General features: G+C 41.9%; 1 protein-coding gene across 6 annotated transcripts in view; it reads right to left on the reverse strand.

Moving 5' to 3' along the window:
* The window catches only part of LOC125467468 (annexin A7-like), a 52,743-nt gene that overhangs the window by 23,623 nt on the left and 14,069 nt on the right, over positions 1 to 15,051 (reverse strand). For all 6 annotated transcript variants that reach the window (XM_048563305.2, XM_048563309.2, XM_048563306.2 and 3 more), the window contains 2 exons: positions 14,058 to 14,181; positions 5,400 to 5,494 (listed from right to left, as the gene is read on the reverse strand). In XM_048563305.2, coding sequence (XP_048419262.2) covers positions 5,400 to 5,494; positions 14,058 to 14,181 — 219 coding nt within the window. The remainder of the gene's footprint in view (positions 1 to 5,399; positions 5,495 to 14,057; positions 14,182 to 15,051) is intronic.

A 15,051-nucleotide genomic window follows, 5' to 3' on the forward strand; every position in this document is an offset into this window, starting at 1 on the left:
ATCCTAATGAAGAATTCTATCATGTCATAGTTGAAGACTCTTCATCAGAACAGAGCTCTATTTTCTCCCCACAGAGTTCTGATGAAAAGCCATATTAAGTCATGAAAAATAGCAAGCCTAAGGACTGGAAGCAGTTTAGAATTCAGCAAAGAAGAGCCAAGATGAACAAAATGAGAGGATACTTGCAAAGAACAGCAAAGCAGACAGAGTGTTTAAGCATGACAGAGTCAAACATAGACCTTTTACAGTCTGAAATAGGATTGATAATGGAGAATGACGGAACAGCAGTGCAGTTAAGCAACTATTTAATCTTGATCTTCAAAGATGAAACAAGTAACATTCCAAAAATATCAGGGAGCAAGGGTAAATTAATAACAAATAGATTGTGCTGGACAAATTAATGGAACCAAAAGCTGATAAATTCCCTGGGCCTGATAATTTACATCCCAGTACAAAAGGAGTTGTCCACTGAATACTAAATACATTAATTGTAATCTTCCAAAATTCTGTAGATTCTGCAACACTTCCAGCAGGTTGGAAAGTGATAAACATAATTGTATTATTTTAAAAGGGAGAGTAGAAGAAATCCGAGAATTACAGAGCGGTTAGCCAAACATCAACGGTAGCAAAGTGTTAGAGTCTATTATGTGACAATAGGACGTTTAGAAATACCAATAGCATTACACAAAATAAACATGGACTAAAGAAAGTGAAATCACCTGACAAACCAATTGGAGGTTTTTGAAGACACAGACAGTATAATAAATGGAGAGAACCAATAAATTTGGTGTATTTAGATTTTCAGAAAGCTTTTGATGACATCTCAAGAGATTAGGAAGCATGGACTGGGAGCAGTTGTTCCATGGTAAGGGAACTATAGACATGTGGAGACTGATTAAGGAACAGTTGTTGGGAGTGATGAGTAACTATGTCCCTCTGAGACAGGCAAGAAGGGGTAAGATAAAGGAACCTTGGATGACGAGAGCGGTGGAGCTTCTTGTGAAAAGGAAGAAGGTAGCTTACATAAGGTGGAGGAAGCTAGGGTCAAGTTCAGCTAGAGAGGATTACATGCAGGCAAGGAAGGAGCTCAAAAATGGTCTGAGGAGAGCCAGGAGGGGGCATGAGAAAGGCTTGGCAGAAGGAATCCGGGAAAACACAAAGGCATTTTACACTTACGTGAGGAATAAGAGAATGATCAAAGAAAGAGTAGGGCCGATCAGGGATAGCATAGGGAACTTGTGTGTGGAGCCTGAGGAGGTAGGGGAAGCCCTAAATGAGTTTTTTGCTTCTGTCTTTACGAAAGAAACGAACTGTGTAGTGAATGAAACCTTTGAAGAGCAGGTGTGCATGCTGGAATGGATAGAGATAGAGGAAGCTGATGTGCTGAAAATTTTGTCAAACATTAAGATTGACAAGTCGCCAGGCCCGGACCAGATTTGTCCTCGGCTGCTTTGGGAAGCGAGAAATGCAATTGCTTCGCCACTTGCGAAGATCTTTGCATCCTCGCTCTCCACTGGAGTCGTACCTGAGGACTGGAGAGAGGCAAATGTAATTCCTCTCTTCAAGAAAGGAAATAGGGAAATCCCCGGCAATTATAGACCAGTAAGTCTCACGTCTGTCGTCTGCAAGGTGTTAGAAAGGATTCTGAGGGATAAGATTTATGACCATCTGGAAGAGCATGGCTTGATCAAATACAGTCAACACGGCTTTGTGAGGGGTAGGTCATGCCTTACAAACCTTATCGAGTTTTTTGAGGATGTGACTTGAAAAGTTGATGAGGGTCGAGCTGTGGATGTGGTGTATAGGGACTTCAGTAAGGCATTTGATAAGGTTCCCCATGGTAGGCTCATTCAGAAGGTCAGGAGGAATGGGATACAGGGGAACTTAGCTGCTTGGATACAGAATTGGCTGGCCAACAGAAGATAGCGAGTGGTAGTAGAAAGAAAATATTCTGCCTGGAAGTCAGTGGTGAGTGGGGTTCCACAGGGCTCTGTCCTTGGGCCTCTACTGTTTGTAATTTTTATTAATGACTTGGATGAGGGGATTGAAGGATGGGTCAGCAAGTTTGCAGACGACACAAAGGTCGGAGGTGTCGTTGACAGTGTAGAGGGCTGTTGTAGGCTGCAGCGGGACATTGACAGGATGCAGAGATGGGCTGAGAGGTGGCAGATGGAATTCAACCTGGATAAATGCGAGGTGATGCATTTTGGAAGGTCGAATTTGAAAGCTGAGTACAGGATTAAGGATAGGATTCTTGGCAGCGTGGACGAACAGAGGGATCTTGGTGTGCAGATACAGAGATCCCTTAAAATGGCCACCCAAGTGGACAGGGTTGTTAAGAAAGCATATGGTGTTTTGGCTTTCATTAACAGGGGGATTGAGTTTAAGAGTCGTGAGATCTTGTTGCAGCTCTATAAAACTTTGGTTAGACCGCACTTGGAATACTGCGTCCAGTTCTGGGCGCCCTATTATAGGAAAGATGTGGATGCTTTGGAGAGGGTTCAGAGGAGGTTTACCAGGATGCTGCCTGGACTGGAGGGCTTATCTTATGAAGAGAGGTTGACTGAGCTCGATCTCTTTTCATTGGAGAAAAGGAGGAGGAGAGGGGACCTAATTGAGGTATACAAGATAATGAGAGGCATAGATAGAGTTGATAGCCAGAGACTATTTCCCAGGGCAGAAATGGCTAGCACGAGGGGTCATAGTTTTAAGCTGGTCGGTGGAAAGTATAGAGGGGATGTCAGAGGCAGGTTCTTTACGCAGAGAGTTGTGAGAGCATGGAATGCGTTGCCAGCAGCAGTTGTGGAAGCAAGGTCTTTGGGGTCATTTAAGGGACTGCTGGACATGTATATGGTCACAGAAATTTGAGGGTGCATACATGAGGATCAATGGTCGGCACAATATTGTGGGCTGAAGGGCCTGTTCTGTGCTGTACTGTTCTATGTTCTATTAATGTGCAAACTCAAAGCACATGGAATTAGGGATAATATTGTGACATGCACTGAGAATTGGTTAGCAGAGTAGGAACAGACTGATCTTTCTCAGAGTGGAAGGCACCGAGTAGTGAGATACCACAAGGATTAGTTCTTGAGCACCAGCGATTCACAATATATATCAATGATTTGGAGGGAATCAAATACAATATTTTCAAGTTTGCTGATGGCAAAACTGGGTGGGAGTGAAAGTAGTGAGGAGGAGTTAAGAGACTTCTGGGCAAATTATAGAAGATTGGGCAAAATGCATAGCAGATACAATAAGTGAGTCAGTGTGAAGTTAGTCATTTCAGTAAGAAAAACAGAACGGCAGAATATTATTTCAATTATTACAGATTGGGAAATGCCAGTTTACAAAGGGATATGGGTTCCAACGTGTACAGGTTGTAGGGCCAACCTTACAGAGGCAATAAATTTTCAGAGACAAGCAGAATTCAGGTATGTGGTAATTTTATTCAAGCATCTACCAGTATAATGCAGCAAGAGGCTAAAGACCATGTCGAATCTGTTCTCGATGGGAGGTTTCAGTTACCCCCTTAATCTTCAGTTCAGATCAGAAGAAAAGTCAATGATACTCTAATTTCAATAACTTAACATGGCAGCACATATCTGCTCCCTCTGTATGTTATTGATTAATTAGAGTTGAGTTGTCCAACTGTGATTGGGTTTTTAGTACATCACTATATATTACTAATGGCTTGTTGCCATTTTGGTCTATGAAAAGTTGAACTCTGCATGGACACTTGTGACCTTTATCTCTCAATTATGATGTCAGTGTCTGTTATTTTGAAAAGGCTATAACAGAGTTTTCTTTGAGATATCCTACCATTCCAACTCTCTTCACTTCCGTCCATGATAAGAGATAGGGAAGCCTCTCTATTAGTCATAATTAGTTTTTAAACATCACTTTTTGATGTTTTGTTTTGTGACATTTATGTATATTTGTGTGTTAAATCTATAATTTTTATTTGGAAACTACATCCATGATTATGTTGAAGAATCTTAATTAAAACAGTATTGTAACTGATTGATTAGAAAAAAAGAAAGAAATGACTAATTGGTGTGAAATGTTCTTATCTTTAGGATAAAAGAAAGAATGTTGCATATCTAATCTTAGTGAAAAAAAATCATTGTTCCATATGCTGCGACAAAAATGAGCAAATGTTTCCCACACTTTTAATTTCTGTAACTGCAAAGCTTGTTGGGGTTTTCAACAGCCATTTTATTGCTGTTCTGTCATGCGCAGCCCGAATATCAGTCGGCTTTACACTGCAAAAGAGGTTGAGTACAGGGATAAGAAAGTCTTACTGCAGTTGTACTAAGTCTTGGTGAGATCACACCTAGAGTATGATGTGCAGTTTTGATCTTCTTATCTAAGAGAGGATATACTTGCCATCAGAGGGGGCTTGTGGCACAGTGGTAGTGCCCTTACCTCTAGGCCAGGGTCCTGGACTCAAGTCCTACCTGCTGCAGGAGTGCCTCCCTACTGGAGTAGCGATGGTCTGGTAATGTTATTGCTGGACTGTTAATCCAAAGACCCAGATAATGTTCTAAGTACCGAAATTCGAATCTTGCCACAACTGATGGAATTGGAATTCAATTAAAAAGTTTGGAACTAAGAGTTCACGATGACCATGACATTGTCAATTGTTGAAAAAAATCCATCTGGTTCACTAATGTCCGTTAGAGAAGGAATCGGCCATCCTTATCTGGTCTGGCCAATATGTGACTCCAGACCCACAGCATATAATAAAATATACTAACTTTTCTGCACTGTGTGGTGGACTATCAACTGTCCTCTCATGTACGAATATAAAAAAAGGCTGGTTGAAAAATAGCTACACTTGCCATTGAGTGAGTGCACACAAACTGATTCCTAGGATGGCAGGCTTGTCATATGAGGATAGAATGATTCAATGGCTCCTATACCCACTAGATTTTTTTTTTAAAAATCAGGGGTGAGAGATTTAGAAACATAGAAAATAGGAACACAGGTTGGCTATTTGAGTCTGCTCTGCCATTTAATGCAATCACAGCTGATCATCCTATTTCATACCCTGTTCCCGATTTCACCCCATACCCTTTCATCTGTTCAGCTCTAAGGACTGTGTCTCCATCTTGGAGGAGGAGATAGAATTTTATATGTTTCAATGACCTAACGGGGCTTTTCACACTGGATACAAAGCTGATGATTTCCCTGGTGAGGCAGGTCCACAACAAGGGGTTATAATCTCAGGATACAAAAACTGTCTTCACTTCAATACACCATCCTAAATGAAGTCACTGAGTATATATTTACACGAAGAAATTGATTCTAGAGGTTAAAGTTGTCAGGGGATATGGAGAGACAGTGGGAGTGATGCAGTAGGCTCAACGGGCCAGAACTTTAATATTGCATAAACTCACCTTGCCATAGAGGGTCTTGAAAGCCAATTTGATCTTCTGTCTTTGCTCATTTGAGCGGTTGGAGACCACGTCAATTATTGCTTGTTCATTGGTTCCTGTGCAGAAAAGTCAGTGCATTTTGTTACATGCTCACCGAAACAAATTAATTGCTTTTCGGTCTCAACTGCAACACGTTGCCCATAACATCATACAACGTAGGATGACGGAATGTTCCTGCACACAACCAGGTCATGTGGTCTATCAAGGTTCTGTAAGGTGCTTGCTTTCATGTTTCAAATTGTTTCCAAGTTAAATTACACCTTCTGCCTCTTTCTGTACAGCCAGTAATATCACGTCCAGTCTTATTCCAATCTCTCTCACTCCCCATACCCAGCAATATCCTACTTGTGTAATCCAACACTTTCCCTCATTCCCCATATCTAGTAATATCCTGTCCAGTGTAATTCGAATCTCCTCACGCTCCTCATACATAGTAATATCAAACAAACAGTCCAACTGCAATCTTCCCTCACTATTTTCACCTAGTAACAGTCCACCTTGCCTAATTCCTTTCAGCCCTCTATCTTCATGTTCAGCAATATCCCACCTGGTCTACTTGCAAAGTTCTCCTCATTCTCCATATCTGGTGATATCCCACCTTGCCATTAATTCACCATATCCAGTAATATGAAACCCAATCACAAGCCACCCTTTCTGCTACCTCCAACACATAATTCCCTCCCTTGTCGGTATTTTGCAGGAACCGTTCCCTTTAGGACACCTCAATTACATGTCCACATCCCCACCTCAACTTCCAATCCAATCATAGAAGGTGCGCCTTCCTGTTTACATCCTCTACTCTTTCAAGACAAAGCTCCAGGTTCCAGTTCACCTTCCAGATGAAGCAGCGATTTACCTGCACCTCCCTCAAACTAGTCTACTGTACTCGTTGCTCACATCTCCTCAACACTGGGAAGAAGAAACAGGAACACCTACATGCTGTCCGCAAAAAATGCCTGCCCCTTCAATACATCACCGTGCTCCCTGGCCAACATTTGTGCCTTGGATCTACAGCAGTGCTCCAGTGAAATTCATTGCAATCTAGAAGAAATGCATCATATTTTCCGCTCGAGGACCCTGCAGCCTACAGGACTCAATTTTAGAACTTGACTGGATCCCCTCCACCACAATCCCTGACATGGGCTGCTTTCAGGACAACCATAGTTATTTTTTCTGATGAAGGGTCTAGGCCCGAAAGTCAGCTTTCCTGCTCCCAAGATGCTACTTGGCCTGCTGTGTTCATCCAGCTCTACACTTTGTTATTTCAGCACAACCAACCCATCTTCACCTATTTATGGTCTCCATTATCAGCTTTTCTTTCTCTCTGACATACAATCATTCAGGCCATTTTCTGCTGTTCTCTCTTTCTGGGCTCCATCTCTACCTGTCTGCTCCCTCCTTAGGTACCGACTCCCCATCCCACCCCACCCCGTCTGAACACGAATGGCTTCATTGTCTGAGGTCACAAGAATAATGATCATTGTGCAATCATGAGCAAACATTCCCATGACTGAACTTATGATTGAGGGAAGATTATTGAAGCAGCAGATGGTTGGGACTTCGATACTATCATGATTAACTCTTACAGAGATGCCCTGGAGCAGAGATGACTGACCAACTACGACAACTTATGCACCATACGTGCCCCAACTAGGACAGCTTGTCCCTTGATACCCAATGGTTCCAGTCTTGCTATAACATTTGACGCCATTCTTGCGTCAAACGCACTTTTGATGTAAAGAGCAGTCACTGTCACCTCAACTCTGAAATTCAGCTTTTTGCCCATGTTTGAACCAAAGCTGTAATGAGGTCAGGAGCTGAGTGGCTCTGGGAGAACCTAAACTAGGCGTCACTGAGCAGGTTATTGCTGAACACGGGTTGCTCAATAGCACCATTGATGACACCTTCCATCACATTACTGATGATCAAGAATATACTGATGGATCAGTAATTATCCATGTTGGATTTGTTCTGCTTTTGTGTACAGGACATATCTGGGCAATTTTCCCCATTGTCCGGTAGATGTTCATGTTGTAGCTGTACTGGAATAGCTTGTCTAGGGACCTGGCAAGTTCTGCAGGATACGTCTACTGTACTATTGCTAGAATGTTGTTAGGGCCCACATTTGCAGCATTTATTGCCTCCATCTATTTCTTGATATGAAGTGGAGTGAATAGAATTGGCTGAAGATTGGCACCTGTGAGACTGGGGACCACTGGAAGAGACTAAGATGGCACACTTCCAGTTAAAGATTGTCCCAAATGATTCAGGTTATCTTTTGCATTGATGTGCTGGGCTCTTCCATTATCGAGGATGGGGATATTTGTGTCTCCTCCTTCTCCAGCGAGTTGTTTAATTGCCCACCACCTGTCACATTTGGATGTGACAAAACTACAGAGCTTAGACTTGATCCACTGGTTCTGGGATCACTAAGCACTGCCTATGCTGTTTGGCGTGCAAGCAATCCTGTTTGGTGGCTTTACCAGGGATGACATCTCATCTTCATGTATGCCTGGTGCTGCTCCTGGCAAGCCCTCCTGCACTATCTACTGAACCAGGGTTGATCCCCTGGTTTGTCAGTAATGGTTGAGAGTGGGGGAGATGCTGGGCCATGAGGTTACAGATTGTGCTGGAGTACAATTCTGCTTCTGTTGATGGCCCAAGGCGTCTTATAGATGTCCTGTCTTAAGCTGCTATATCTGTGTAAAGTGTCTCATTTAGCACGGTGACAGTGTCACACAACATGATGGACATTATTCTCAATGTGTAAGCAGGAAATAGTCTCCAAAAGGACTGCGTGATTGTCACTCTTACCGAAACTGTCACGGACAGACATAACTGCAGCTGGCAGACTGGCAAGGATGAGGTCAAGTATGTTTTTCCCTCTTAATGTGAGAAGCTGGATGAACACAGCAGGCCAAGCAGCATCTTAGGAGCACAAAAGCTGACGTTTTGGGCCTAGACTTGCTATGTTCATCCAGCTTCACACTTTGTTATCTTGGATTCTCCAGCATCTGCAGTTCCTATTATCTCTGTTTTTCCCTCTTGCTGGTTCCCTCAATACCTGCTGCAGACCCAGTCAACCAGCTATGTCCTTCAGGACCCACCAGCTCGATCAGTAATACTGCTGCCGAGCCACCTCTGCTGCTGGCCATTGAAATCCCTCAGCCAGAGGACATTTTGTGCCCTTGCCATCCTCAATGCTTCCTCCAAGTGTTGTTCAACACTGAGGAGTACTGATTCATCAGCTGAGGGAGGATGGTATGTGGTAATCAGCTGGAGGTTTCTTTGTCCATATTTAACCTGAAGTCATATAACTTTTTGTGGTTCAGAGTCAGTGTTTGGAACGCGCTGCCAGAAGCGGTGGCAACAGACAATAGCAGCATTCAAAAAGCACCTGGACGAACACATGAATAGGAAGGGAACAGAGAGATACAAACCTGTAAGTGAAGACAGTTTTAGGCCAAAGTGTGTTGGCACAGGCTTGAAAGGTCAAAGGGCCTGTTTCTGTGCTGTATTGTTCTTTTTCTTCACCATCTTTCCATGATATTAAATGGCATAATTTTTGCTGAATTCTCCACCATCAAGACCAAGGAACAGGAGGGTAGTGGGAAATTTGACCTTGACCAGCCATATAAACACTGTGTCTACATAGATAGAGTCAAAGCTGCGAATCCTGCAGCACTTAACTCATTTCCTGACTCTCCAAACCCTGTTTACTATCTATAAGGCATGAGTCCAGAATGTGATGGAATACTCCCCAATTGTCTGGACGAATGCTCCTCCAGCAACACTCAAGGTGGTCAACAGCATCCAGGACAAAGCAGCCCGCTGATTTGTACCCCATCTACCAACTTCACCTTCCACTCCCTTCACCATTGACACAGTGGCAGCAGTATGCCATCTACAAGACACATTGCAGCAGTTCACCAAGACTCTTTCAACAGCACCTGGAAGGAGCAGCAGACAACAAAAGAACACCAACACCTGATATATTTCCAAGTCAGGAAGATTTCTGGTCTGAATGGAAACTATCTCAATGACTACTGGGTCAAAAATTTGAAACTCCCTCCCTAACAGCACTGGGGCAAAAGTGTTTCAAGAGGTGGCGCACCACCACTTCTCACAGGTGGGCAATAAATGCTGAACTAGCCAACAATGTCCACCGCATGTGAAAGAATACAAAAGAAGTACAGTTCTAATCAGAAAACTAAGACAACCATATCACTCACCGGAGGGAATAAATAAGGCAAATGAACCGCGGATGCTGGAAATCGGAAACAAAAACACAAATTGCTGGAGAAACTGAGCAGATCTGGCGGTATCCGTGGAGAGAAGCAGAATTAACATTTTGGGTTCAGTGACCCTTCTTCAGAACATCAGCAAGATCATTGCTACACTCATTCATTCAACATCTGAGCATTTAAGATGCAATTTTTTCCCCCATATTTTTACTTCCAAAAATATATTAATCATGCTTTGACAATGCAGTGTTTCTGCTATCTATAAGCAAAAATAATTTTTCCTGCAGTCTCTCTCAGTCCTCAGAATTTAACCCAGCCACGTGATGCTAGGAAATTATCAATCTCCCATCAGTTCCTAATCGATCACTAGTTACTTTTACTATAAGCCCATAGTACTTTAACAAATCACTTCTGAAAATCTAGGAGATACACAACCACTGTTTCTTCTTTAACAATCATTACTACAATTCCTTTATAGAAGTATCAAAGGCAATGTAGATACTATAAAAGCTGGAACTCTGACAAACACAGGCTGATGGAGAAACTCAGCAGGTCTGACAGCATCCAAGGGGTGAGAGAAACAGAGTTCTCCCCAAGAGACATGCAACTCAAGTATTAATTCTATTTCTCCGTGTACAGATGCTGCCAGACGTGAGTTTCTCCGCATTCTGTTTGCTCCATATTTTCAACTTTTCCGGTATTTTGTCTTTAAACAGAATTAACATGTCAAGTCCAGGATAATTTTCTCTGGTGGTAGGGTTAACTCTGTTTCTCTCTCTCTCCACTGACGCTGCCGGATTTAATGAGTCCTGCCTGTCTGTGTGCTGACTAATTCCAACTTGCACTCTCAATTTTAGTCATGAATTAAGATTAACCACTTCAAAATTGCCTGTTTAAGCCTCATCTCCCTTTCTTGTGGAGAAGCAAGTCAAATTTCCCAAACTCCATTCCTGGCCAAATTTTCAGTTCAAGTTTGGGAAGTCTATAGAACCTTTACAGTATGGAAGCAGGCCATTCCGTCCATCAAGTCCACATCCATCTTTGGAAGAGTATCCCATCCAGCCCCTGCCTCCTATGCTACCCCTGCAAACTTGTATTTCCCTTAGTTAATCTACCTAGCCTGCACCATCCCTGGACACTATGGACAATTCGACATGGCCAATCCACCTACTATGCATCTTTGGACTGTAGGAGGAAGCCACAGCACCTGGAGGAAACCCATACAGGCACAGGAAGAATGTGCAAAATCCATGCAGACCGTCACCCAAGGCTGGAATCGAACCTGGGTCCCTGGCGCTGTGAGGCAGCACTGTTAACCACTCTGCCACTGTGCCGTTACCACAAATCATTTTGCTATTCCATACCCCGAATTTCCACAAAGATTTTCAATGAAAAACTCAGGCTCTGCTGATTCATCCACCTTAGACTAGAAAAACTCTTTGGTACCAGTTCTAATTATATAACAATTGCCACAAACTGCTATTGATCCCGGCTGTTCTGCATCTCTACTATGAATTGTATGGCAAATTCCTTAACATCTGGCTCTCTCTAACTCACCATTACCATCTTGTCACCAATTTGGCTATTCAACAGTGTTGACGCTGCTCGGTGCTATGAGTTTTTAAGTGCCCAGTTACCACATTGTCGATAGCAGATTCTACCATTTTCTAGATCATTCAAGTAAGGTTAACTGCTCTTTAGTACCAGGTTTTGTCTCTTTTCTCACATACTTGGATTAGGTTTGCTTCCAATCTGCAGGGACATTTCTCAGATCTGGGGAACACTGGAAAATCAACATTAACACAAACAATATTTCTGTTGCCATCACATTTAAAATCCTAGAACATCACGTCCGAGAAATTGTTAATATCTAGCCCTATTAATTCTTCCAGAATCAATTTTTATTTTTGAAACTCAATCATATGCATAAGTCCCTTAGATTAAGACTTCCACACAATTTCCAAAGCATTGCATCTTTTAATATAAGGGCAGAAATAAAAGTATTTGCATAATGTCTCTAAGACCTTATGTATTAAATAAATAAGGCAAGAGGAAGCAGGATCAGGGCCAGGGTGTGAGACTAGTGAATAAGGCCAAGGATGTTGGGGAAGGAGGGCCAGAGAGTGAGGCTGAGAAGCTCAAGTGATAGTGATAGGATTCAGCAGTAAAGTGGGGAGACCAGGACTGTGAAGAGGAGAGAACTAAATTTAAACTTTTCAAAACAGACAATTCACCTACAGAGGTGAAAAATTCTTTTGTGAATTAATTTAGAGTCTCTAGGTTAAAATTAGAGACATTCTGGAGTTACTATATGGACCAAAATGTAATAGATATGATTGTAATGGGTAATGTGTCAAATTGAGCAGCTTTATTTAATGATGACATGCATTTCCTGTGTCATCACTCCTCAAAGCGTTGTGAATTACCAAAACTGCAGTGGCTGAGTTAGAGACCACCAAGATGCAAATGTTTAGCTACGCCTTCACCAGTTCACAGAAAGCACTTTTGGGGTGATGGCTTTGTGCACTGAAGTAAGTGTCAGTTATTTTTCAAAAATAAACATTTGTTGCTAACTGATGCCTGTTTTCTTTTACAATTTGTTTCTAGTCTCTAGTTTATCCCATTTCCTATTTTCTTCTCTTTTCATCAATTTCTATTTTAAAAATGCTCTCAACATGGATCAAAATAAAACAGTTTCAAAGTGCTCCTTTCAGGATTCTTCAGGGCTACATTAGGACCTTTGGGAACAGTTTTTTGGTCGTCAGGGGCTCTTTTTCAGTCTAACTCCTTCTTTAGTGATGCAATCATTTAGTAAAACTACATTCTGTAGTTGTGCTGATCCATGCTCCCAGTAGAAAGAAGATCAGAAGTTTTAATCAATACTCTCAATTATCATTACCACTCCATTAAACATCAAGCTGCAAAACACAAGGAAGCCATTAATGTCAAGAGACCACAATATTTAAATTAGTACAAGACAACAGGCATCATTTAACAACAAATACTCTTTTTGAAAAATAACTGACACTTCAGTGCACAAGAGGCCATCACCCCAAACATGTTTTCTGTGAACTGGTGAAGGCATAGCTAAACTATTTTATGTTAGTAGTCTCTAACTTGGCCACTGCATTTTAAGTAATTCACAACGCTTTGAGGAATGATAACGCAGGAAATGCATGTCATCATTAAGTAAAGTTGCTCACTTTGACACATTACCCATTACAATCATATCTATTACATTTTGGCCCATATAATAGCTCCAGAACTTCTCCAGTTTTAATCCAGAGACTCTAAAATAATTCACAAAAGAATTTATCTCAGTTCTGTAGTTCACAGTTAGGTGAATTGTCTGTTTTGAAAAGTTTAAATTTGTTTTCTACCCTTCACAGTCCTGGTCTCCCAACTTTACAGGTGAATCCTATCACTATCTCTCGAGCTTCTCAGCCTCACTCTCTGGGCCTCCTACCCCAACTTCCTTGGGCTTATTCACTAGTCTCACTCTCTGGTCCTGATCCTGCTTCCTCTTGCCTTGTTAATTGGTGCCACTCACCTTGCTTCTCCAAACACAGGTTGGACTCTCTTTTGCATCTGCTTCTGATTGGCTGATTTTGAACCTATCAGCAACAGATGCAGGACAGCTTGTGAGTGGCAGATTGGTCCCTCTTCATATCTTCCCATTCTATTAATGGTGGCAACTTTTCTCTAACCGGTCTCCCTGGCTGGGGTGAATTTTCCCAAGCAATTTGGGATTTTGAGCACTGCCTCACATTCTTGGACTTGCAATTCTTCTTTCGTTTATAATCTAATACAATCTTTAATATCTTGTTCAAAATGGGAGGACCTCAACATTTTTCATAAGAGATAAACAGAAGAATTGATGGTGTTCTTACAATTCAGGAGGGTAAATACATATTGACTTGGGCAGAGTTAGAGAGCAAAGAAGGTTAAACATCAGATAGTCAATGCAGATCAAGTAAAATACTTAGGTAGAAGTTCTTCACACAGAGTGGCAGAATGTAGAATTCCCTGCCACATGAAGTGATTGAAGCACAGGTAATTGAATACTGAAGGGGTACTACAGCACACGAGGGACAAAAGAATAGCAAGATACAGGGATAGACACAAAAAGGTAATGTCTGGCAGTCAGACCCTTGTTAAGTATGAAATATAACACAAACCAATTGAGTTCAATGGGCTGTTTCCGTACTGTTGATTCAAGCCCAAATGACAGCCCCCAGGAACTGATGAGTAAACTTCACTGTGGAAAGATTCTTAACAGCATATTACACAGGCGGCGGGCTTGTACACATTGGCTGAATTTTTTTCCTTGCATCCACAGATGACACAATTTTTCTTCTATCACTATACGTCCTACCTGCTCCTTTCATGGCTTGGCGCAGAATCTCAGCATCACTTTGCGGATTGAAGTTAGCAACAGGTTTGATAGTGCCCTGTGTTGCACCTCCAATTGTAAGGCCTCCTATATTTGGCATTGAAGGCTACAACCAAATACACAAAAGAAAGAAGAAACCTATTACTTACAAACACAAGATATTTACTGGTCAGTTTAAATTATCCACTGTCATCAGAATAAAGCCAAAGGCCACAAACTGCACCACTAGTTATTTTGGGATTTAGTTTCAAGTTTTGCTTGAAGGGCTCACTCCGATTGTTAGTTAACAGGGCATTCAGTGACACACAATGTCTGTCTCTACTGTCTCTACTCTAATTTTCAGCAGCAATAATTTCCTGTCTCTCACTGGAGGGACAGTATATCAGTGATTGTCTGGGGGCCATCACAACTATGAAAGCATTCAAATTGGAGCACTGCTGGACCAGAATCAGTCAGAAAATACAGGGTAACAAGGTGAAAAGCATTTGCAGAATCGGGATGTGAGCAGTGGAGCCCATGAAGGATGGAAAGTGGGAGGCCTGCCAGAACTGGAACAGTCAAGTCTAGAGGTAACAATGGACTGGATTACTATTCCAGCAACTGAAAGGTTTTGGAAAAGTTGCGCTCTCCCTCGGCCAGCTGACTTTTTAGTTTGAGCATTCAGTTGTTACAAAAACCAATAGCTGTACAAAACTGTATGTACAATTATAATGCCCAGAACTCAGCGTAGCAATGCATCAGAGATATTCAATCTATTGATTTCATTCAATGCTCATGGGGGAAGAAACAGCACTGGAAAATACTTGAGAGAAGCATAAGATCTGAAGATGTGAAAAGATAGGATAGCAGTCACTTTGTCCAATGTTGTCTCTAGATTCAATAAAGCCTAATATTGATTGCATGGAGATTTTTATATGTCATCCACCTGAACTGTGAAAAACTGGGGCTGTCGTCGAAAACCAGGACTGTCATTCAG

Source organism: Stegostoma tigrinum, chromosome 37 (genome assembly GCF_030684315.1).
Source record: "Stegostoma tigrinum isolate sSteTig4 chromosome 37, sSteTig4.hap1, whole genome shotgun sequence".
Lineage (NCBI taxonomy): Eukaryota > Metazoa > Chordata > Chondrichthyes > Orectolobiformes > Stegostomatidae > Stegostoma > Stegostoma tigrinum.